Source organism: Schistocerca piceifrons, chromosome 9 (assembly GCF_021461385.2).
Source record: "Schistocerca piceifrons isolate TAMUIC-IGC-003096 chromosome 9, iqSchPice1.1, whole genome shotgun sequence".
Classification (NCBI taxonomy): domain Eukaryota; kingdom Metazoa; phylum Arthropoda; class Insecta; order Orthoptera; family Acrididae; genus Schistocerca; species Schistocerca piceifrons.
In genome coordinates this window covers 112,880,158-112,905,438 of record NC_060146.1, presented here as the reverse complement: position 1 = coordinate 112,905,438, position 25,281 = coordinate 112,880,158, and the positions used below count along the sequence as shown (strand labels likewise).

Here is a 25,281-nt window from a genome sequence, read left to right as displayed (position 1 = left end):
TTTAATTGAAAAGCCTTGCAGATCTTCCACAGTGGATGGTAATTATTTTCAAAAACTTTTTTAAGGTGTTTGAGTTTTTCTGATAGATGGCTCTTATCGGCAGTCGTATGTGCACCACAAACAGCGGTATTTGAGGCACAACTGATCTGTGCAGAACTGTGACAGTTGTCCCTTTGCAAGCAAAGGCATGTATTTGTTGGCTTGCAGAAGACACCACAGCCCGCAGTGATGTCAGTTTTACAGTCAACCAGACATCCAACAATGGAAAGCATCTGTCTTTTCAGATTCTTGGTAAATTTGATGTTCCCACGAATGGAATTCAGATGGTTCAAGAACTGACGAAATTTCTCCTCACAGTGGGGCCCTCTACCGAAGTGTCATTACCATACCTTCAAAAGATGACAGATTGAGAACTTCCACAGTCCAAAGGATTTGCCTCAAAACTTTCATCACTATTCACAATTTTACCAGAGGTTCATCTGAGTAATTCCAAAGAGTTGATATTCTACAGCCCTACAGATAAAAATTAATTAGAGGAACACAAGCCGCAAGCAGAAAAGGAGTACAGGGCTGAATATGTCACAGCCAATCAAGTGTTTAAAAATTACAGGTACTAGTCTCCAGTGTTCAGTTTTCGGTGTATAACATTATTCTCTGCCACAATGCTTACAACATAAAATTGTAAAACAATACACACACAAAATGAAAAAGAAGAGATATAACATTATTCTCTGCCACAATGCTTACAACATAAAATTGTAAAACAATACACACACAAAATGAAAAAGAAGAGATATAAAAAAAAATTGTACAAACCTTTCTGGTTCACTGCCACTTGACTCTACTTCATGTTTCAGCTCCTGAAAAAAGGATTAAGAGAATCTACAATAACTGTACATGCACTACTTTGTATGTGTTATATCCTAGCCAGTAATGCCAACCGAGCCCGCTGCCAAAAGGTTGGCAGCATCAAAGTCCGGACGCCGTCCGCATAAGCAGCGCCAGCGATACAGGAAATCGCCGCAAGTCTGCGTGCGCCACCGCTGGCTTCTGGCTTCTTAAGCGCTGGAGTCGCGAGCGCTAGGACAGTGCTGTAGTCGCCGCTCAGTTGTATACTCGCCACCGAATTGTGTACTTGCTAGTCAGTTGTGTGTTCATCGCAGCAGAGTTGTTGTTTGTCGTCAGCCGACGCTGACCTAGCCGCTCCGACTCGAACTAGACAGATTTCTGTAGACACGGAGTTCACTACTGTATTTCTGTATCTTCGTAATAAAGATAAGTACCGACTTTTATTTAATCAGAGTGTTTGGGTTTTCATCTTTCTGTTCACTGTTCCAGCGGACCGGTCGGCCCGCTATTAAAAGTGTGGCGGTGGCTTCGTAAGCCGTTTCTACCGCGAATTGTTTGTCGCTACGAACACCGCCACAAAACTGGCGACGAGGACTTCCGAACTCGTGTGCAGGGCTGGTTCAACTTGTTTCTGGTTATCCTAATTATAGCGATAAAATTTTGGGGGCTGGTTTAATTTGTGTTCACTATGTCTGCCGACTTACAACAGTTGATCTTGTTACAGAGTCAGCAAATACAAAGTCTGGTGGAAGCAATCGCCAAACAAGCGGCTAATCCTCCAACACAAAAGGAACAAGCACAGGCAGCACCACCTTTCCGTGCTTTTGATGCATCACGAGAAGAATGGCGAGAATATTTCGCGCAGTTGCAGGCGCACATGACAGTCTACAAAATCACAGGTACTGAGCGGCAGCTTTATTTAATTTCCACTGCAGGCGTGGAAGTCTATCGACTACTTTGTAAGTTGTTCCCGGAATCCCAGCCAGAAGCTTTAGACTATGACGTTGTTGTTAACAAGCTTGCTGAGTATTTCGAGTTGCGAGTTCATGTGGCAGCAGCCAGATTCAAGTTCTTCAGATTAAAGAAACTGCCACATCAATCTAATAAACAGTGGTTAACAGATTTACGGGGCCTCATCCGTCAGTGCCGATTTAATTGTGTGTGTGGAGCTTCTTACAGTGATGTCATGTTACGAGACACTATTACTCAAAACATTGCAGATTCTCGTATTCGTGCTGCTATCTTAAAGTTGCCTGACCCGTCATTAGAGACTGTGATGAACATCATTGAAGCCCAAGATACTTTTGACTATGCTGAGTGTGAGTTAGATCAGCCATGTATTTCTCAAATTGCCTGTGCTAAGCAAGTTATGTCACGCCCGCGGCCCCACCGGCAGAGTCAGACTGTAAACACTAGCCGGCCGCGTCATGTTAAACACATTCGTCAGCCGCGTGTGCAAAATGATAGAGTTAAGTCTTGCCCTAAGTGTGTTCTTGCTCATCCTCGTGAACGTTGCCCGTTGAGAAACGCGGTTTGTCACTTTTGTCAAAGGAAAGGACACATCCAGACTGTTTGTTTGTGTAAACGCAAGAACAATTCTAGTGCTGCCCAGCCCATGGATATTCATGTTCTTCAAAGCCAGCCCGCCCAGAAGGTCGCGTTTAAAGACTCTTCCACGGTTCGTGTGGGTAATAAACTTGTTCGCAATAAGCCACCCACCCAGCCCTCTGCTATGCGACCCAAGCGTAATTCAAACGCTGTAAAACGTAATGTACAGACTGCAAGTGAAGCGGGAGTTGTTGTTCCACCCGCCCAACCCACGAGTTGTCGTAAGCAGCGAACACGCGCTAAACGCGCTGATTTTGTGTCTTCCGACTCCACTGCACCGATCCAGAGACAGTGTAATAAACTATTTGTGAAGCTACGCATCCAGGATAAGATCTTCAATTTTCAATTAGACACTGGTGCATCTGTGACTCTCATAAATAGTGCTACGTATGCGGCTATTGGCCGCCCTAAACTTTCAGCGGCAAAACATTCTTTGGCTACTTATAGTGGAGAACAAATTCCTGTGTTAGGTGTATGTAGCGTGCCAGCCACATTCCGTGGCAATACAAAAACAGTTTCATTCACAGTGCTCCGCGCTACAGACAGTGTAAACATTTTCGGATTAGACTGTTTTGACTTGTTTGGCCTGTCTATCCAAGACAATGTGTTGCAAATTAATTCTGTTGTTGTTCCTCAAGACAGCATAACCGATTTGTGTAAACGATACAGTGACATATTTAAAGACGAACTAGGTTGTGCTGCGAACTTTGCCGCTCATATTATGTTAAAAGATAATGCTCAGCCTCGATTTTGTCGTGCTCGTCCAGTGCCTCACGCCCTCCGGGCACCTGTAGAAGATGAACTTCGTCGTTGGCAAAACAACGGTGTTATTCAACCCATTTCAGCGAGCCAGTGGGCTTCTCCCTTAGTTATTATAAAGAAACCGTCTGGCAAGTTACGTTTGTGTGCTGATTTTAAGTCGACAGTTAATCCTCAGACTGTCATTGATTCTTTTCCTTTGCCTAGACCGGACGAGCTGATGGATAAGTTAGGGGAAGCTCGTTTCTTTTCCAAAATTGATCTCCGTGAAGCATATTTGCAATTGCCCCTCGACGAGCAATCACAACAGTATTTTGTCATAAACACGTCGTTGGGGTTGTTCCGTTTTCTGCGTTTGCCTTTTGGTTGTGCGTCAGCTCCAGCTGTTTTTCAGCGTTTTTTGTCTCAACTTCTGGCTAATGTGCCATCGTGTTGCAACTATTTAGACGATATTGTTGTGTCCGGTCGGACGCCTGCTGAACATTTCCGTAATTTGGAGTGTTTGTTTAAAGTGTTGTCTCAGGCAGGCCTATGTTGCAACATCGATAAATGTTCATTTTTCCTTACGGAGATGGGAGTATCTGGGACATATTATTAATGCTCAAGGCATTCATCCCTCCCAGTCACATTTAGCAGCTATTCGTGATTTGCCCGCCCCTCGCAATCTGCATGAATTGCAAGCAGTTCTTGGCAAATTGATGTATTATATTAGGTTTATACCTAATGCATCACAGATTGCTGCACCGTTGCATCGTCTCCGCCGTAAGAATGTTCCGTTTGTGTGGTCAGCTGATTGCCAATCAGCCTTTCAGCGGCTTAAAGAGGCTTTATTGAATGATCGTTGTCTGGTCCATTACGACCCTAACAAGCCTCTGGTGTTAGCTTGTGATGCCTCTTCTTTCGGCCTCGGTGCTGTGTTGTCTCACCGAGTCGGTAACACCGAACGTCCTATTGCGTTCGCATCTAAACTGCCAAACAAAGCTCAGTGTAATTATAGCCAATTGGACAAGGAAGCGTTGGCTATTGTGTTCGGTGTCACAAAATTCCATCACTACCTCTATGGTAGACCATTCTATTTAGTAACAGATCACAAGCCCCTGACGTCACTGTTTCATCCGTCTAAACCAGTTCCTCAGCGGACAGCTCAGAGACTACAACTTTGGGCTCTTTTGTTATCACAATACCAGTATGAGATACTGTATCGCCCTACAGCTCAGCATGCAAACGCTGACGCGCTTTCTAGATTGCCGATTGCTGCGGATGATGTCTTCGATTCCTCTGAAGACTCTTGCCATCAGATTGACGCCGATGAGCATCAATCCCTCCGGGATTTTCCGATTGATTATCGTCAGGTGGCACGTGAGACAGCTACGGATCCTCATATGAGTTTACTATTACGTTTTGTTCAACGTGGTTGGCCGTCCAAGGCAAAGGACATATCGGATCCTGTGGTTCGTCGCTATTATCCGCAACGTCATCTGTTGTCTGTTTCGCACGGAGTTTTGCTGTTACGCACCGAGAATGACCAGCTTCGTGTAGTGGTTCCCCAAGTGCTCCAATCCAAGGTCCTCGACTTGTTGCATCAAGGTCATTGGGGAGTGGTCCGCACCAAGCAGCTTGCCCGCCGTCATTGTACATGGATCGGCATTGATAAGCAGATTACGCAGATGTCTACAGATTGTTCGACGTGTGCCGAACACCAAGCTGCTCCGCCTCAACACTATTTTGAGTGGGCACGCCCTGCCGGTCCCTGGCAGCGAGTAAATATTGATTTCGTTGGTCCATATTGGAATTCTCGTTGGCTCATCGTGATAGATGCATTTAGTAATTTTCCGTTTGTTGTGCCCATGCAGTCTACAACGTCTGCACAAACTATACAGGCGTTGACATCAATTTTTTGTATTGAGGGTCTCCCAGAAGTTTTAGTGTCTGACAATGGTCCACAATTTACCTCTGCTGAATTTGAAAGTTTTTGTTCTGCCAATGGCATTCGCCATGTTCTTACTCCGCCGTTCCACCCTCAATCGAATGGTGCAGCGGAACGTTTTGTACGCACATTCAAGGATCATATGGACCGCCTTCATGCTACGCACTCTCGTCCGCAGGCCCTCATCACGTTCCTGTCGTCGTACCGGACCACGCCACGCGACGGCCCTTCGCCTGCGGAGCTTCTCCACGGCCGTCGTCATCGCACCCTACTCCGGTTGTTGCACCCCCGGATCGACCCGCCGCTTCTGAGCATCGCACGCGTTTTCAGCGCAACGACGCCGTTTTTTTTTTCAGAGTTTATCACGGTCGCTGTCGTTGGGAATGTGGTACCGTGATAAGTGTCCAGAGTCGCGGTTTTTATACTGTTCAAGGCGCTACTGGGGTGCACAGGAGGCATCAGAACCAGTTGCGCCGCGCTGGCCGCCCGGATTCTGCCGCTCGTTCTTTGTCCACAGATTTGGTCCGCGGCGGGTTCCAGCCGCGCCTTCCGACTTCGCTGCCGCCCCCAGGGCAGCAGCCGTCGCCGCTACCACGCCGACAGCCCGTCCCGTTGATGCCTCCCGCGCAGCTTCATCCGGGAGCGCCCCAGGTGGTTGCTCTGGCGCCTGCGGTCCCTCTTCAGTTGCCACCGCCTTCGGAGCTGATGGACGTCGACCCCTCAGCCGCCTTCCCAAGCGGTGGCTGTGCAGCCTGTCCTGCAGCCGCTTTCCTTGGGCACCCCCAAGGAGTCTGACACCGCAGCGCCTTGTCCGGCGCCCACTCAGCAGCCGTCGACGCAGCGTCATTATTCAACGACGGTGCGGCGATTTGGGGGGGAGGAGTGTTATATTCTAGCCAGTAATGCCAACCGAGCCCGCTGCCAAAAGGTTGGCAGCATCAAAGTCCGGACGCCGTCCGCATAAGCAGCGCCAGCGATACAGGAAATCGCCGCAAGTCTGCGCGCGCCACCGCTGGCTTCTGGCTTCTTAAGCGCTGGAGTCGCGAGCGCTAGGACAGTGCTGTAGTCGCCGCTCAGTTGTATACTCGCCACCGAATTGTGTACTTGCTAGTCAGTTGTGTGTTCATCGCAGCAGAGTTGTTGTTTGTCGTCAGCCGACGCTGACCTAGCCGCTCCGACTCGAACTAGACAGATTTCTGTAGACACGGAGTTCACTACTGTATTTCTGTATCTTCGTAATAAAGATAAGTACCGACTTTTATTTAATCAGAGTGTTTGGGTTTTCATCTTTCTGTTCACTGTTCCAGCGGACCGGTCGGCCAGCTATTAGAAGTGTGGCGGTGACTTCGTAAGCCGTTTCTACCGCGAATTGTTTGTCGCTACGAACACCGCCACAAAAGTATGTTTTAGTAAAGATGATTTTTTTTTTATTTCAACACTATCCTAAACCATATTTCCTTGCAATGAATACTCTGTTTCCCATTCCTCTGTATTCAACAGGTCTTTCTGCATAACTTTACACACACCTTCAACTTCCATACTAGGCAAGCATACCTGACCTGGGACCTCCCCACTTTCTCCAGCCTCCTACCTGCCTGTTTCACTCTCTAGACCACTTCTTTTCATCACACCGTGCAAGGCACTGCCCATGCCTGTCTGCACAGCAGCTGTTCTTCCTACCTGCAGGCTTACAGTAGAAATAATTCACAATGGCAATACACTTCAACTCGCCCATGCAAATGTGGAACCCTCAACACGCCATCTCAGTGAGATCATTTGGATATTTCAGGACCTCAGCTTTCATGCCAATCTCCTGTTGGGCCAGAGATATAAACATACATTTTGTAAACAACAGTCCCTCCATATAAAAATTTACACGTAGACTCTCTTGACCAGACTTTACACTGCTTTCACTCATCACACAGCAGAAACTCATCCCTTTATTGAAATATTCGTAACCAAGTCTCCAACTAGAATAATTCACTGATCAATCTCGGCACCTGGCTGGTTTGCTCATGATGTAAGATACATGTCTTACTCATTGTAATATCTAAAGAACAAACTGCAAGTGATTACTTTTAGAGATTTTAAATGCTCGAATATGATCAAACTTACAAGTGAGGCCTATGATATTTCTTGGCAGGAAATGGCAGAAAATAAGTTTCTTGTGAATTATCAAGTAGCTAATTTCATTGAGAGATTCAGTAATTTCTACAATAAACACGTTTCTACAAAAACCATAAGAATCGGGAGAAAAGTGGCACTATGGCTTACCGATCAACTTTAACACCTTATGAGTACCAGAGATGCGGCACACTGTAAATACAAATGACACCTGACCTTGATAATCATCACACCTAAAAGCAACTATGGAATGAAGTTAGAAAGTCTGTGAGAATTGTGAAACTCAGGTATGCTCACTCATTAACTGAGGACTTTTACAGACCATTCATCTTGTGGAAAAATCTAAGAGGTCTACGAAAAGCAAATCCAGATCTGAAGCAGTAGGTCCTATTGAAGATCTAAATGAGTATTTCACTACACTGACATTTCCACTTCACCAAGGCAGGAGAGTAGAAACCATCCATTCCCTTAAAGAATCAGTGCTTCGTAGGTAAGAAAGCTTTTTTCTGCAACTGACAAGCTTTAATTTGGTCCAGAAAATAATTGCAGAAATAACTTTTTAGATGAATACCAATCTAGTTCCCAGAAAAAGTGTAGTACAACAAATGCTCTCATAAAAGTGACTGACAAACTGAAACAAACTATGAATGAACAAGAGGTGACTATTATGTGCTTTTAGGAATTCAGCAAAGCTTTCAATACTGATAACTTTGATGTTCTACTTGTTAAACTAAAAAATCAAATTTTTCTTCAAGTGCTGTCCAATGATTCCACTAACATTTACATTCTGCTAACAGTGGGCAATGGTTGAAGCAAAAAGATCACAATGGAGGAACGTGTTAGCAGAGTTCCCATAAGGATCAATATTGAGCTCAGTGCTTTTTTCATGATTTATTAATGAAGAGTCAATTATTACCTCCTACTGAAAATATTATTTACACGGATTTTCAGCATGCTGGGTTAATAACATGACAGAAACTTGCGTTAACTAGTTTCATGTAGAAAACAGCCAAAGTAGCAAGATTCAGTTTTTTTATTTAATGGATGACTAGTTTCGGGTTACTTGAACCCATTTTCAAATCATTGTACAGGACAGAAAGATAAAATTACAATTTACTCAATAAACTGTTAAAAGACTTGGATGCATATTGCAGGATACAGAGCGTATCACACCAGGATATATCTACCAAACAGATAAAATTGTGTATTCTGTAACAGCATGCAAAACACATTAATATTTTACATACATGTATATCAAAGCCAAATTTTTCTACAAACATTGGCAGGGCAATCACAACTGATAATCTTGTTCCTACACTGCCACAAGGAAACCACTGGTAGGATGCACCCCATCAGGAGGCAGTGAATTTCTTCATTACAATTTCCATTCATCAAGGACAATAAAATAATACAACAAAAGTACAGGCTAACTAACACATTTCAGCTTTTTAAAATGTTACACAAACAGTAAGATGTTTAAAAGCAATGAACAGTAGACAGCAGCAGCATCACATATGGTGCATACAAACAAAAATCATGTGCTATAGCAACAAACAACATTGTTCACTGTGAACCACAAATAGTGTGAAAAGAAACATTATCTTTTGAATTACTTCATATTTGTAAAACACTTAACTAGAAGCAAGCTGTACAGAATATGTACCCAGGAAAACAGGTAAGACAAAAATTAAAATACCTGGTTTTGTCTTCCACTGTACCAAACACTTGGGCCCATAATGGCATACGACAACATGATGTATGTACCTGTTTAATCCAAAAGTGAAGAAGCCATGTTGGATGCTTAAAGTATGTACACAATTAAAGCCAAAAAGCTAAAATCATGCCAAGGAGAGGCAAGAAATGGAACCACTCCCGAGAAAGAACTGAGCATGGCGGTGAGGGAATTATTTCTTTATGGGGGGGATGTAGGATGCAAGAAATATATTTATTATGATTTACTATTATCAAAGACAAAACAACAGATACAATATAGTACAAATCAACTACCATATGTATGCTCTGTTAAATGTTTTTGGAAACAACAGGACATTTAAAACCAATGAACAGGCAGCAGCAGCACACACAGCATATACAAACATAAGTCATATGCTACAGAACAGATAACACCAACTATTGCGAACCATAAAATAGTGTGGAAAGAAACCAAATTGGTATGACAATCAAAGTCATCACCACTTTTTAAAATTACCTCATCATCGTAAATGACTTAATCACAAACAAGCCCAACAGAATGTATGACCACAGAAACTTTTTTAAAATTGACACTTCATTGGTGCAAACAGGTGTTAAAATGCTAGATTATGTATCACACTGTACCAAATGCTAGAGCCAATGGTGATTAACGACAACATAATGAATCTATGTAATCCAACTACAAAAGTTTTTTTTCAAATTGTCACTTCATTGGTGCAAACAGAAGTTAGAACACGAGGTTGTGTCTTACCCTGTATCAAAAGTGACGGCTCATAATAGTACAAGTCAACATGATGTATCTATCTAACCCTACATTATAGTAAGGATGGCAGATACATAAAATGTAAATATAAAGGAATAATGCCACATGACAAAAGCAATCCCAGGAAGAGACAAGGACTGGTATCACTCCCGAGAACAGAGAACAGGGCAGGGGAGGGCGGGGGAGGGGGATTAGGGAAGGAGAAGGGGGAGAAGGAAATGAGGGAAAGGAAGGAGCCAAAAGAGGGGATTGATAAAAGGGGGCAACATAGAGAGTTTACAACATTCTTCATTGTGACCCATAAAATAGTATGGAAAGAAACCAAATAGTATATTTTCTTTAGGCAAACCACACCTATTAGGTCATCATATGAACTGCACAAACAGTTAGGAAATAAGATACACTAAACTGAAACTTGTTAACACTTCAAGCAAAATGCAACATTATGCAGTCTGTAATTTATAAATACTTCAGAAGCAGAACTAAGAATATACTTAGGAATACAATGGACAAATCATTCATATTAAGTTATTCCTAAAATTCGTATAAGGACATATGCTCGTAAAAAGGGCCCAAACTATTTTTCATTAAACTACAGTAGAATAAAATGACTGTTGCCCTTTGGCTTTAAGATAGCGATGAAGCAGGGATTTTCCCCTACAAACATTTCAGGAGTGTACTGTGAATATCAGGAATCCTGTAAAACATCAAGTTTCTGACATCGCTGTGACCGGAAAAGATCTTGCAAAAAAGGAACCAACAATAACTAACGAGAATTGTTCAACATGACAGATGTGCAACCCTTACGCAAACTGCTGCAGATTTCAATGCTGGACCATCCATTCAACGAAACATCATTGATATGGGCTTTTGGAGCTGAAGACCCACTCGTGTACCCTTGATGAATGCAGGACACAAAGTTTTATGCCTCGCCTGGGGCCGTCAACACCAACATTGGACTGTTGATGACTGGAAACATGCTACCTGGTCCGACGAGTCTCATTTCAAATTGTATTGAGCAGATGGGCATGTACAGTTAGGGAGACAACCTCATGAATTTATGGGACCCTGAATGTCACCAGGGGACTGTTCCAAGCTGGTGGAGGGTCTGTAATAGTGTGGGGCATGTGCAACTGGAGTGATATGGGACTCCTGGTATGTCTACATATGACTCTGACAGGCGACATGTACATAAGCATCCTCTCTCATCTCCTGCTTCCATTTATGTCCAGTGTGCATCCCCAAGGACTTGGGCAATTCCAGCAGGACAATGCAGCACCCCACACATCCAGAATTGCTACAGACTGGCTTCAGGAACACCCTTCCACTGGCCACCAAGTTTCCCAGACATGAACATTATTGAGAATGTCTGTGATGCCTTGCAATGTGCTGTTCAGAAGAGATCTCCACTCCCTCATACTCTTATGGATTTATGGACAGCCCTGCATGATTCATTGAGTAATTCCCTCCAGCACTACTTCAGACATTAGCTGAATCCATGGCATACCATGTAGTGACACTTCTGCATGCTCGCGGGGGCCCTACGTGATAATAGGCAAGCGTACCAGTTTCTTTGGCTCTTCAGTGTACAATTTTAAGGTGTTTTGACCAGAAATTTATTGCATGTAGCTTCATGCCATTGACTTTAGATTAACCCCATATAATTTCATTCTGTTTTGTTCTGTAGTTGACATCTGCTTAAGGATGTCAACAATGAAATGACTATGTGTCATATCTATTATCTTGATGTAGACATCACATGTATGTATCCTGGTATGTACTCCTAATAGCTTTTGTAGAATTACTCTTGATAGTGCTACTGTATTCTGAAGTATTCCTAACTTGTGACTTTTTATAACAACTTCCATATAACAAGATGATCATTTGACCATTGGAAACAGTAGGCACTGTTTTCTTATTGTGATCTTGGCAATTAAAGGCTTTAACAAAAAAATCTACAGCATTTGATAAATAGTTTTTTTTGACATGTGCCTAGGTAAGAAATCTCTCACTTGAAACTGACTACGTGGTTGATCAACCACTTTTCAACAATTTAAAGGAAAAACAACTGATGTCAAACATTGTGAAACACAGAAACAAAAATTTTAGTCACAGGTCTTGGACACCATTAGTTTCAAGAATGCTACACCACCAGCTACAGTCTCAGATAGACAATTCTGCTTCTTGTTCTAAATGCAACCTGCCTTTGCAAATATTATTTCTGCTTGTATAATTTACTAATTTGCTAGCAAGAATACACTTCGATATCAACTTTCTATTTTTCTTCCAAAAAGTAGAGGGTCCACAGAATGATGTACTATGAAGACACTGATAGGGATTAATGTTACAGTTAAAGGATATGGAATACCACAATGGAGAAATTTTTATGTGGCGATATTAGTCTTACCAAATCTGAAATAAAATGAAACTGGAATAGCACAGTACATTTTCCTTTAAATGTGTGTTATACAGGGTGTTTCCATAAGAGCATGAAAAAATGTAACAGGACATAGAGAATGCTCCACCGAATAACTTGAGGTAGGGAACCTGGGGTTGGAGAAGCCAGCTTAAGGAGATATGGAAGTAAACTTGTCTACTATTTTATCTGAATTACTGTTTTCCAGCTTATTTACAACTAACATGCATACAAGTTTATACATACTGTGCTGTTTATTTATGTGTACATGGGAAGGAAAAGGATGAGCGTGATTACTAGGAAGTCATGATGCAGGTTTTGTTTACTTTACTTGTCCATAAGGCGGCTCTCCTGGATTGTATTTACATAGTCCCATGACAGAAAGTGCTATGAATCAATGACAGACCCATTCATTATTCAGTGCTATTCAGAGACGTGCAGTATAATGCGATGGAGCAGTACAGGTACAGTTTTGCAGAACTGACTGACATATGGCTTGTGTACGGGGAAGTACGTTGCAATGCTCTCACTGCTGAAAGGCTATACAGGGGACAATTTCCTAACAGGCATCATCCATCACAAGTGTTTACTTCTCTTGATCAATGAATGTGAGACACTGGTTCACTGGAAAGAAGAAATGTGGGACCTTGCAACATGAGGACCACTCACAAAAGCGATTTTGAAGAGATGGTGCTGGAATGTGATGCAGTGGACTCCCCTCTACAAGTACTTGTTGTATTGCATGTGAAATGAGCAGGATGTGGCAAGTACTCCAAAAACAATAATTACACCCATATCACCCACAATGAGTACATGCAGTGTTTCTGACTGGTTTTGGATGAAGGGTCGCATTGTGTCTATCAGTGATTGCGCCAACAATTGATTGATCAACCAGATTTCCTCTAATTCATGCTGTTTACTGACAAGGTTACATTTTATTGTGAAGGTTTCGAACAGCAGGAATAGCCATTTGTGGGATGTGGAAAAACCTCACACTCTAGTAGAGTCACACCATCAAGTACATTTTGCTGTGAATATTTGGGCCAGCACTGTAGGTGACAATCTCATTGGGGCATATATTCTGCCCTGCCATCTGAATGGCCATCTGTACTTGAAGTCCATGCAAAGAGTTTGTAAAGGGATGTCCTCCTCTAGGATTACTTTTCTTCAACAGAAGTAGTCGATACCGGACATATTTTTCAAATTTTGGACAGATCAATATTATCTCAGCTGTTTTTCTGACAAAATTCATATAATTTTATACACAATATGCTATATTTCAAGGAGGGAGGGGAAGATTACAAATGACTAATAATGAAATTTTGTCTCTTGCAAGAAAGTAAAGTGATTTATTTCATGTACAATTTATGTTTGAATCAACTTCCGATCACTTGAAGCAAGAAAATGGAAAGTGGTCCAACAAAGCAAATCACACCAACAGTGACGATCTTCTAATAATAATGACGGATCAGATCGAATGAAAGAGGACTTTACAACTACAAGCAGGGACATCAAAAACAAGGTATAAGTACAAACTATTTGTGAAGTTAATTTGTTTGTCAACTCATGTGCTTGTTAACAAAATGAATAGGGACATGGGTAGGAGTGAGGTAGAAATGAAAGCTGTAGGATCCAGTTGGGGCATGTCTGAGGCGAGTGAAATCATAGTCAGTAAAGAACAGTAAAAACTGATATTTTGCAGTTAATTTTGGCAAAACTAGAGGAAATGCAGACAGATAAGAATAGCAAATTTAGTGCAGTTAATGATCAGTTAACTGAAATAAGAACTGAAAAAAATAGCAAAATAGACAGAGTAAAGGATCAGATGGGTCAACTTAGTAATCAAGTTTCAGAGTTAAGAAATGGGTTGTTTAAAGGATTAAGAAGTGTGAATGAAAAAGTTGGGGTTTTAGAAAATAAATTTATTGTTTTGGAAAATGAGTTGGTAGTTGCGTCAGTGAGGCAATCGAAGAATGTTGATGATGTCAAGAGCTGAACAGAAGGCCGTAGTGGAAAAAATGGAACAAAATATTGCCAGTTTAAACCAAAAAATTTTAAATGCCAAAAACAATATGCAAACTGATGTAACTGTTCCAGGACAAAAAATTTCAGCAGTTCAGGAAATTCATGCGAACCAAAGTCTGTGTGCAAATGATGGTATTGTGTGGTCCAAAATCCTATCAAAAGTTTTCTATCAGACAATTTTCACCCAGTGGATTTTCTGCATCACTGTGGAGACAGTTAAATTTGTTAAAATATGTCTTGAAGGCGAAGCTCTGTCATGGGTAAATTTAAATTTAAGTCAGCGGGAAACATATCAAAGTTTTGAGAAAAGTTTTTTAAATAAATTTTGGTCAGAAGCTGAACAATGAAGAATTAAAAGTGAAATTTTGAAAGGTCTTAATTATAGGAATAGGGATGGCACTTTGAAAGGGTTTTGAAGAACCAACTTAAAAAATTAGCAAACCTTGACAAACCATTTGATGAAAAGACACTTAAAAGGAGATTACAAGAAAGATTGCAGTGGGCTTTAGCACATGGACCTGATGATTGTCTGGAACAATTTTTATGATATGTTGACAGGATGGATAGGGTAGTAGAAAGAAGTATGTACCATAATAATCAGAATGATAGAATTCACAATCAGAGTAATTACAGAAACAGAGATAATGGTAACTTCTATCAGGATCAAAATGACAATAGAGAGAGAAATTTTGAACATCGGCAGGATAAGAATAAAGGGGATAATCATGGGCATTTTAATAGAAGAAACAATCATAGAAGCAACTACTTAGGAAATGGCAGTTTGCCTCAATGGAGGTCCAAAGTTTTGAGGAGAGGAAACATAACAAGCAAAGGACCCCTAAGTAACACTTGCAATTACACAATAATAACAGTGTTAATGATATGGCATGTGTATCTGGAATTGAACAGAAGGAATGTCAGATTTCTCATTTATGTTTTGATCAAAAGTTTTGGGATTCTATGTTTAATTATGGTGATGTAGGTGCTAATCACAAACCAGGATGTGAGAGTAGTGAGAACTTTGATATAGAATGTACTAACGATTTCTACTCTTGGTCAGAAAACAATGTTATTGATGTACGTAAAACAAGTGATGACTGTATTGGATCTGAACTAGGTGACATTTTTGATGCAGATGTGAATAAGATCTGTGAAATGACTGACGTTGATAAGTCTGAGACTGATGGCTTATTGCAAATGAATGTAGGTGAAGTAAGTGACTTTGATGGAGATGAGACTTGTATTGTTAGTGATGTTGTTGATGAAGTAATTTTGGAGGAATATGATGATGATGAGTATCACGTATTTGTGGAGTTTAACAATAATGAAGTTCCAGAGTTACTTGTGAATTATGTTGACAATACAGGTAAGGTAAGTGATGTATGTGATGTAAGTGGGAGTCATGGAATACCAGTCCAGTCAAAACAGTTTTGCATTAATGTTATGTAGAGTAATGATCCAAACAGTAAAGGTGAGTTATCTGTGAGCCTAGAGAATAAAGGTGAAAACTTTTTGAAGTTTGTTTGGGACCAGATTGATGATAATGTAGATAAATGTGCATTTTGGAATATGTTAGCTATGGTTAGTCAGAATTTGTATAGCAATTTGTGAAATGAAGTGAAAGAGGATTTAAGCAGGAAATGCAGTTTTGACAGTAATTTGTTTTGTGTTCCTTCACTAACAAATGACATTAGTTGTGCCATGGAATCTATTCACTGCATTCAATCTTTACCTGACAACATGAGTAACCAAAGTAATGCTATGATGCCAGTAAAGTTGATAAAACCCTGTAAATACAGTGTGGATGTAGCATTTGATGAAAGTGAGAGTGATCTTTTACATGAAGTGTCTGATAACAGAGACGATGATTCAGATTTTGGGAGCCGCGTGGAGTGGCTGTGCGGTTTGAGGTGCCATGTCACAGTGTGTGCAGCCCCTCCCACCACAGGTTCGAGTCCTCCCTTGGGCATGGGTGTGTGTGTTGTTCATAGCATAAGTTAGATTAAGTTAGTTTAAGTCTAGGGACTGATGACCCCAGCAGTTTGGTCCCTCAGAAATTCACACACTTTTGAACATTCAGATTTTCGGTGTCCTCACATTAAAATTAAGATTGATCAGTCGGGAGGTAGTGTTGAGTGATATATGAATATGAAGTCCCATGCTTCTTTTACAGAGCGTAGGGGAACGATGCGGGAGACCCGCACCGCCTTACTAGGCAAGGTCCTAATGGAGGTGGTTTGCCGTTGCCTTCCTCCGACCGTAGTGGGAATGAATGATGATGATGAAGACGACACAACAACACCCAGTCATCTCGAGGCAGGAAAAATTCCTGACCCCGCCGGGAATCGAACTCGGGACCCCGTGCTCGGGAAGCGATAACGCTACCGCGAGACCACGAGGGACGGACACAGGTAGCCTGATTTGTGGTATGTCTGAATAATTTAGGGACAAGATCAAGTATAGAAAGAATTTTGTGGTAATGCCCATTGTAGGTGTAAAGGTAAGTGGAGCTACAGGTAAGCAAAGCAAATTCATAAAATCCCAGGTACTTTTAACTTTTAGTATAGAAGACAATACCTTTGAACGTGGATGCTTAGTTATCCCAAGTCTGGAAGAAAATTACACTATGTTTGCAGGTTCATACAACTATATAATTTTGTTTTGTGCATCACGAATGTAGTATGTAAGATGATGTGATTCCTAGTTTAAATCTATGCTACACTATGCTGAGTTTAAATCTATGCTACACTATAATTACAGGTTCATACAATCATTCAATTATGTTTTGTAATAGATTTGTGCTTTAGAATTTGATACAGATATACTATGATACTAAATGAGTAGATCCTTTTCCAACTTTGAAAAGGGGCAATGCCATATCTAGCAATAAATTTTCATATCTTGTACTGTAAAAATTATCTGTGTATATCAACTAACTAGTTCATTTTTTCATTGCATTTAGCTCTGTTTGTTAAAGTTTCATATGTGAACATTTTTTAATCGCTTCTGATGTAAACACTGTATAATTGTTTCTTCAATAGACCCTGTAAATAGGCAGAACATATGCAATGTGATGTGAGGGAGATATTGAACAGTATACTTAGTACACAAAATAATGTTGCAGGATTTGATGTGAATGCTACACAGGAAGTAACCCATCCATTGGAGCATGTGATGAGAAATCTAGGGAGGAAATTGAAAGATGTGGGTGGATCCTCTCCCACACTCCTGTATGGCTGCACCCTCGCTGGTCCAGTCGACTTATAAGAGATCACAGCTGCTGGGTAATGTACTCAAGCATCTGTCAATTACATAAGTGTTGTGACTGAAATTTGTAAATTGTTAGCCAAGAAATTATTCTATATGAAGTGTTCATGGAACTATGTGTCAAGAAAAGTCATCATTGCCATGGACAGTGTTATTCCACATAAATATATGTTTTTTCAAGTAGGGGGATTAACTTCCTAATACCTTATGTAACTTTCAATCAGTATTTATTTTTTCTTATCAATTGTAAATGAATCTTCTAGGCCTCCATGTATGTAGGTTATTTTGTATAAACAATTAGCAAACAGCATGGAAGACATTTACGAGTACAGACAGTATAACAAGATGTATACATTTCTGATTTCACACAATGATTTTGGTCCTCAAGCTACTCAATTATGTCATCATTCAAAGCCATTTATGACTCTGATTACCTGTATTTATCCTGAGTACTGCATTATTGTATCCCATTGGAACCTGAGTTGTGGCAAACTCATGCTTAACTCTGTTTTGGGTAGCCCTGGTCATCACGACTGTGTATGTGTACTCAAGGGGAGTGTGCAGCTACTGACTGAGGCTAGATGCTTCTTCTAATTACTCTTTACATATAATTGAACTTATTGATATGATTATGAACTGTATTCATTTTCTTGTGTCAAAACATTTCTTCCGGACTGTACTCAGTGTGGTTAAGATTCATAGGTGGGTCCCAACATTATAAGCTTAGGTCCTACTATTTTTTCATTATTTTCTCCTTTTATGAGTCAACGTATCCTTGCATACTCTGGTTTATATGGCTGATTGATTTTGTGTTATATTCCTACTCATCTGATTGATTTTGTGTTATATTCCTACTCATGATTGAGTATATTCTTCTGTTCCGGCGTTGTGAGTTTTTCAAGTCGGCTCACTCGTGATACACTTGGCTCTGAATTTTTTTCTTCTCTTTTGAATATTTTACTTTATAGATGTAAACCTGCAATTTGTAATCCTAGTAATTTACATTGTCTCTGCACTTATTTCTATAGTTTAGTGTTGTAATGTTGTAGTTTTAACTTTGTATCATTTGTCTTGTGACAGAATGTTCCACAGATCTGAAAATCTGAATGTCATATCCTTATATATGTATACATTATGACTTGTATAGCAGATATTTTTCTTACGTTTTCTGTAATATGTTATGTATCAGATACTTCTATACATCTGTATTCCATCTTTTGGCATCATTTTGAACACCATTGACAAATCTTTTAGTAGGTCATAAAACATTGTAAACACATTGTTTCCACATTTTGTGAGGGGGATGTTGTAAAGGGACATCCTCCTCTAGCATTACTTTTCCTCAACAGAAGTAGTCGATACCAGAAATATTTTTCGATTTTCGGACAGCTCAATATTATCTCAGATGCTTTTCTGAAAAATTTCATATAATTTTATATGCAATATGAAAAGGAATGATTTTATTTTCATTGTTACAATAAATATGCTCTAGCTATGGATGTACAGTTAAGATTAAAATTATTATTATTATTTGTAGAAACATTTGAAATTACGAAATATTTGGCACACTTAAAATTTCTATTTTTAATTACACAGTCTAGTACTGTTTATTATATTTATTTCTGGATTCATTTATAAAATAATAATAATAAACTATGTGTCCTTGGAGGGCATGGGGGCAGGCACTGGAATTCGAAAGAAAGCAAAGACAGATGTGTGATGCGGGAGCAGTAGTTTAAATGTGGCACCTGCCCCTGGCACCACCTGATGTCACCGGTGCTGCCACAGGCAATAGCTCCACTAACTGCCCAGGTCAATTTATGCGCGCATGCCACAGTGGGTCTATCTGATTGGCTGCTGATGATGTCATCATGCCTATACAAGTGAGAAACCATAGCAGCCCCGGCAATCAGTGAACTCCTGATGAGGATGGCGAAGATGGTCATTGAAAGCTCTAGGATTTTATTCGAATTGACACGGCTTGAAAACCGAGAATGTTTTATTTAATAATAAACTAATACAAATTCATTTGTAAAGAAAGATTGTAAAGCCTATAGAATATTGTTATTAACACAGAGTGACGTAGTAATGGGCATGCCTTTGATGTGATTGGACGTGTTTTTATATTTTGGAATAACAATGTAATTTCGGCTTTGATAATGCGAACATTCAAAAGACAATGTGATATAGTAAAATGTGACACAAATAAACATTGAAAAACCAAAAATTCTGCAAAGACATTCTTCAAATTAATCTAGATCAATTGGAGCATGAGGACCTAAAATGTGCAAATTTCAGCTTCAAGAATCACATGAAATACTGGAGCCAACTGTGCAAGAAAAGATAAGTAAAAAGTTTATCGTAAATCTTACTCCTCTCGAATCTTATGAAAACACTTAACCATAAAGTCATTAGCAACAACAAAGGAGGGAGGGGAAGATTACAAGCTTTACCTGAGTTGTTGGAGAATGTACCCTTGGCTGTTCGTCAGAGAATGTGGATATAACATGACAGTCCAACACCTTGCTTTAGCATGGATGTCCACTATCATCTCAATGCTGTATTTCCTAGTCACTGAATTAGAAGGGGAGGTCATAGTCCATGACCTGTGAAGTCACCTGACCTATATCCCTTTGATTATTTCCAATGGGGATATCTATAGTCACTTGTTTATGAGACCCCAGTGGATATGGAGATGGAATTAATTGCCAGAACTTTCGCTGCTTATGATGCAATTCAAAACACACCAGGGATATCTGTCAGGGTGCACCAGAATCTTGTTCGCTGATGTCATGTTTTCATTGAGGGTGATTGGCCGTCAGTTTCAGCACATTTTGTATGATACAGCACGAAAGGTAGGTTCATTGTAACTGTAAGTAATGTACAGAAAAAGTACACAGTAATGTGATTTTATTCTTACTATCTCCTCAAGCTGGCTTCTCTGACCCCAGGTTCCCTACCTCAAATTGTTCAGTGGAGCATCCTCTATGTCCTGTTAAATTTTTGCATGCTCTTACGAAAACACCCTGTATATATTGTATAACCTACTTATTTTTCTATACAAGACAATAAAACAAATTAAGGAAAGTCAGCACATATTGATATGTAACTGACACACTGAGCAGTACTAAAATATACTTTACTTTGAATTATGTAGAGCCTGATGCATTTGTATTTTACAATTTACAATTTATAATTTGCATTTGCAGGGTTTCTGCATTGCAATATGGTTTTGTAAATACAGCTTCTTCTTCTTCTTCTCATTTTGGCCTTTAAAAGCCCATATTAATTTAAGTCAGTTTAATTTCTTCTGGTCTTTATGCCTGTCCAATATTTCTTCATTCTCATATTTTGCAACTTTCTTCATTCTTCTGCCCACGATGATTCTGTAATGGGTCTAATTCTGTCCCAAAAATCTGTGAGAGTTTGACCTTCTTACATAGAAGTTATTCTGTTGTAACTTTCTGTTTATTGTATTTCCATTTCTTTCAGATGTCGTATTCTTTGGTTCTCTTGTTCACAAGAAACTGATTTATCTTTAGTTTCAACTTCCAGTTGTCCATTAAATGGATGTGTTGAAACAACACGCTCCTTCTTTTTCTATTGGTGTCCGAGATTCTCCCTAACGGGATATACAGTTCAGGGTTCAGCTGTCTCCTGTACTGACCATCTCCTGTTCTTCGAAGTCCCAACATCCTCTGGAGAATTCTTCTTTCCACTTTCACATTTACATAGAGTAAATTCTAAAATTTTAAAGAAAGTTTAACTTGTTTACAAACACTGAATTTGATTCTAAATTTAGTCTGATATTGATTGACTTTTTATATGGACAAGTATTAGTCATTAATGAGTATGAAAATTATTATGTTGAACTTCACAAGAACCAGTATAAATTAATAAGTGATTCCTCCTACCAATCCCCTTACTCAGATGATACCGTTGCTCAAGGTTCAAAGAAAACTGGAGTATCTTCTCAAACAGGTACCCCACTCATACGTTTATAGTTGGTGGTGACTTCAGCCTATCCTCAATATCTTGGTGAAAATACATGATCAAAGCTGTCACATAAAATTACAACAGTGCTCCTCGCACATTAAGTGAACAAGACCGATATGCACAACATCCTTTTGCACACATGCCACACCAACAAACTGAAAAACATGTCTCTGAGAGTGCATTCATTCATGTTCACTGCATCTTCATGTTTACATTTATTTGTGTATCAAGCACATTGTTTCTTTACTTATAATGCTTTACAAAAGCTGTCTTAAAAACTTCTGTTGTAAAACTGGCATTGTGCATGGAATAAGAAAAATTGTGTCATGAGGTGCAAACCCAAGGGATGCCATGCATCAGTGGAAATATCTGAAAATGCATCCCAGGAGAAATATTATGTGAATGCCTCACACTCTCTTCCACAAATTTCTTCTGTGAAAAAGACTGAAACCAATTGGGAGCTGGATCTGGTCCCTGGGCCACCCATGGACTAAAGTGATCAGAAGATCAGAACCAACTGCAAGATGATTTATCCAAGATAGCTATGAGGTGCAAAAAGTGGTAAGTGACTCTAAAAAATGGAACATGTGAAGTCGCTCACTTGAATGTTACAAACAACTCATCAAATTTCAGTTCCACGGTAAATCACATAAATCTAAAGGCTGTCAATTCAAACAAATACCTATGGATAACAACTTAAATTGGAAGTATCACACAGATAATGTTGTGGCAAATGCAAACAAAAGACAGTATTTCACTGGCAGAGCACTTACAGGATCCAACAAATTCAATAAAGAGACTGCGCCTACACTACACTTGTCCATCCTCTAGAGTATTGCTGGGCAGTAAGGGATACCTATCAAACAGGACTAACAGAGGACATTGGGAAAGTTCACAGAAGGAGAGCTGATTTTGTATTACCACAGAATAGGGAAGAGATTGTCACAGATGTGATAGGCAAGTTGGTGCATTTTTTGTTGAGGCAAGATCTTTTCATGAAATTTCAATCAACTTTCTCTTCTGAATGCTAAAATATTTTGTTGACACCTATAAAAATAACGAGAAATGATCATCACAATAAAATAAAAGAAATCAGAGCTCACATGGAAATATTTAAGTATTTTTTTTCTGTCATACATTGTCCCCCCCCCCCCCCCCATGAACCATGGACCTTGCCGTTGGTGGGGAGGCTTGCGTGCCTCAGCGATACAGATGGCCGTACCGTAGGTGCAACCACAACGGAGGGGTATCTGCTGAGAGGCCAGACAAACATGTGGTTCCTGAAGAGGGGCAGCAGCCTTTTCAGTAGTTGCAGGGGCAACAGTCTGGATGATTGACTGATCTGGCCTTGTAACATTAACCAAAACGGCCTCACTGTGCTGGTACTGCGAACGGCTGAAAGCAAGGGGAAACTACAGCTGTAATTTTTCCCGAGGACATGCAGCTTTACTGTATGATTAAATGATATTGGCGACCTCTTGGGTAAAATATTCCGGAGGTAAAATAGTCCCCCATTCGGATCTCCGGGCGGGGACTACTCAAGAGGACGTCGTTATCAGGAGAAAGAAAACTGGCGTTCTATGGATCGGAGCGTGGAATGTCAGATCCCTTAATTGGGCAGGTAGGTTAGAAAATTTAAAAAGGGAAATGGATAGGTTAAAGTTAGATATAGTGGGAATTAGTGAAGTTCGGTGGCAGGAAGAACAAGACTTTTGGTCAGGTGATTACAGTGTTATAAATACAAAATCAAATAGGGGTAATGCAGGAGTAGGTTTAATAATGAATAAAAAAATAGGAGTGCGGGTTAGCTACTACAAACAGCATAGTGAACGCATTATTGTGGCCAAGATAGACACAAAGCCCATGCCTACTACAGTAGTACAAGTTTATATGCCAACTAGCTCTGCAGATGATGAAGAAATTGATGAAATGTATGACGAGATAAAAGAAACTATTCAGGTAGTGAAGGGAGACCAAAATTTAATAGTCATGGGTGACTGGAATTCATCAGTAGGAAAAGGGAGAGAAGGAAACATAGTAGGTGAATATGGATTGGGGGGAAGAAATGAAAGAGGAAGCCGCCTTGTAGAATTTTGCACAGAGCATAACTTAATCATAGCTAACACTTGGTTCAAGAATCATAAAAGAAGGCTGTATACCTGGAAGAATCCTGGAGATACTAAAAGGTATCAGATAGATTATATAATGGTAAGACAGAGATTTAGGAACCAGGTTTTAAATTGTAAGACATTTCCAGGGGCAGATGTGGATTCTGACCACAATCTATTGGTTATGAACTGCAGATTGAAACTGAAGAAACTGCAAAAAGGTGGGAATTTAAGGAGATGGGACCTGGATAAACTGAAAAAACCAGAGGTTGTAGAGAGTTTCAGGGAGAGCATAAGGGAACAATTGACAGGAATGGGGGAAAGAAATACAGTAGAAGAAGAATGGGTAGCTCTGAGGGATGAAATAGTGAAGGCAGCAGAGGATCAAGTAGGTAAAAAGACGAGGGCTAATAGAAATCCTTGGGTAACAGAAGAAATATTGAATTTAATTGATGAAAGGAGAAAATATAAAAATGCAGTAAACAAAGCAGGCAAAAAGGAATACAAACGTCTCAAAAATGAGATCGACAGGAAGTGCAAAATGGCTAAGCAGGGATGGCTAGAGGACAAATGTAAGGATGTAGAGGCTTGTCTCACTAGGGGTAAGATAGATACTGCCTACAGGAAAATTAAAGAGATCTTTGGAGAGAAGAGAACCATTTGTATTAATATCAAGAGCTCAGATGGCAACCCAGTTCTAAGCAAAGAAGGGAAAGCAGAAAGGTGGAAGGAGCATACAGAGAGTCTATAGAACAGGCGATGTACTTGAGGACAATATTATGGAAATGGAAGAGGAGGTAGATGAAGATGAAATGGGAGATATGATACTGCGTGAAGAGTCTGACAGAGCACTGAAAGACCTGAGTCGAAACAAGGCCCCGGGAATAGACAACATTCCATTAGAACTACTGATGGCCTTGGGAGAGCTAGTCATGACAAAACTCTACCATCTGGTGAGCAAGATGTATGAGACAGGCGAAATACCCACAGACTTCAAGAAGAATATAATAATTCCAATCCCAAAGAAAGCAGGTGTTGACAGATGTGAAAATTACCGAACTATCAGTTTAATAAGTCACAGCTGCAAAATACTAAGGCGAATTCTTTACAGACGAATGGAAAAACTAGTAGAAGCGGACCTCGGGGAAGATCAGTTTGGATTCCGTAGAAATGTTGGAACACGTGAGGCAATACTAACCTTACGACTTATCTTAGAAGAAAGATTAAGAAAAGGCAAACCTACGTTTCTAGCATTTGTAGACTTAGAGAAAGCTTTTGACAATGTTAACTGGAATACTCTCTTTCAAATTCTGAAGGTGGCAGGGGTCAAATACAGGGAGCGAAAGGCTATTTACAATTTGCACAGAAACCAGATGGCAGTTATAAGAGTCGAGGGGCACGAAATGGAAGCAGTGGTTGGGAAAGGAGTGAGACAGGGTTGTAGCCTCTCCCCGACGTTATTCAATCTGTATATTGAGCAAGCAGTAAAGGAAACAAAAGAAAAATTCGGAGTAGGTATTAAAATTCATGGATAAGAAGTAAAAACTTTGAGGTTCGCCGATGACATTGTAATTCTGTCAGAGATAGCAAAGGACTTGGAAGAGCAGTTGAACGGAATGGACAGTGTCTTGAAAGGAGGATATAAGATGAACATCAACAAAAGCAAAACGAGGATAATGGAATGTAGTCAAATTAAATCGGGTGATGCTGAGGGGATTAGATTAGG

The 25,281-nt window shown here is 40.2% G+C and overlaps 1 protein-coding gene across 6 annotated transcripts in view; it reads right to left on the bottom strand.

Annotated features, from left to right (window-relative positions):
- Positions 1-25,281, bottom strand: part of LOC124717258 (zinc finger protein interacting with ribonucleoprotein K-like) — a 239,555-nt gene that overhangs the window by 99,717 nt on the left and 114,557 nt on the right. For all 6 annotated transcript variants that reach the window (XM_047244060.1, XM_047244063.1, XM_047244065.1 and 3 more), the window contains one exon: positions 817-860. In XM_047244060.1, the coding sequence (XP_047100016.1) occupies positions 817-860 (44 nt within the window). The remainder of the gene's footprint in view (positions 1-816; positions 861-25,281) is intronic.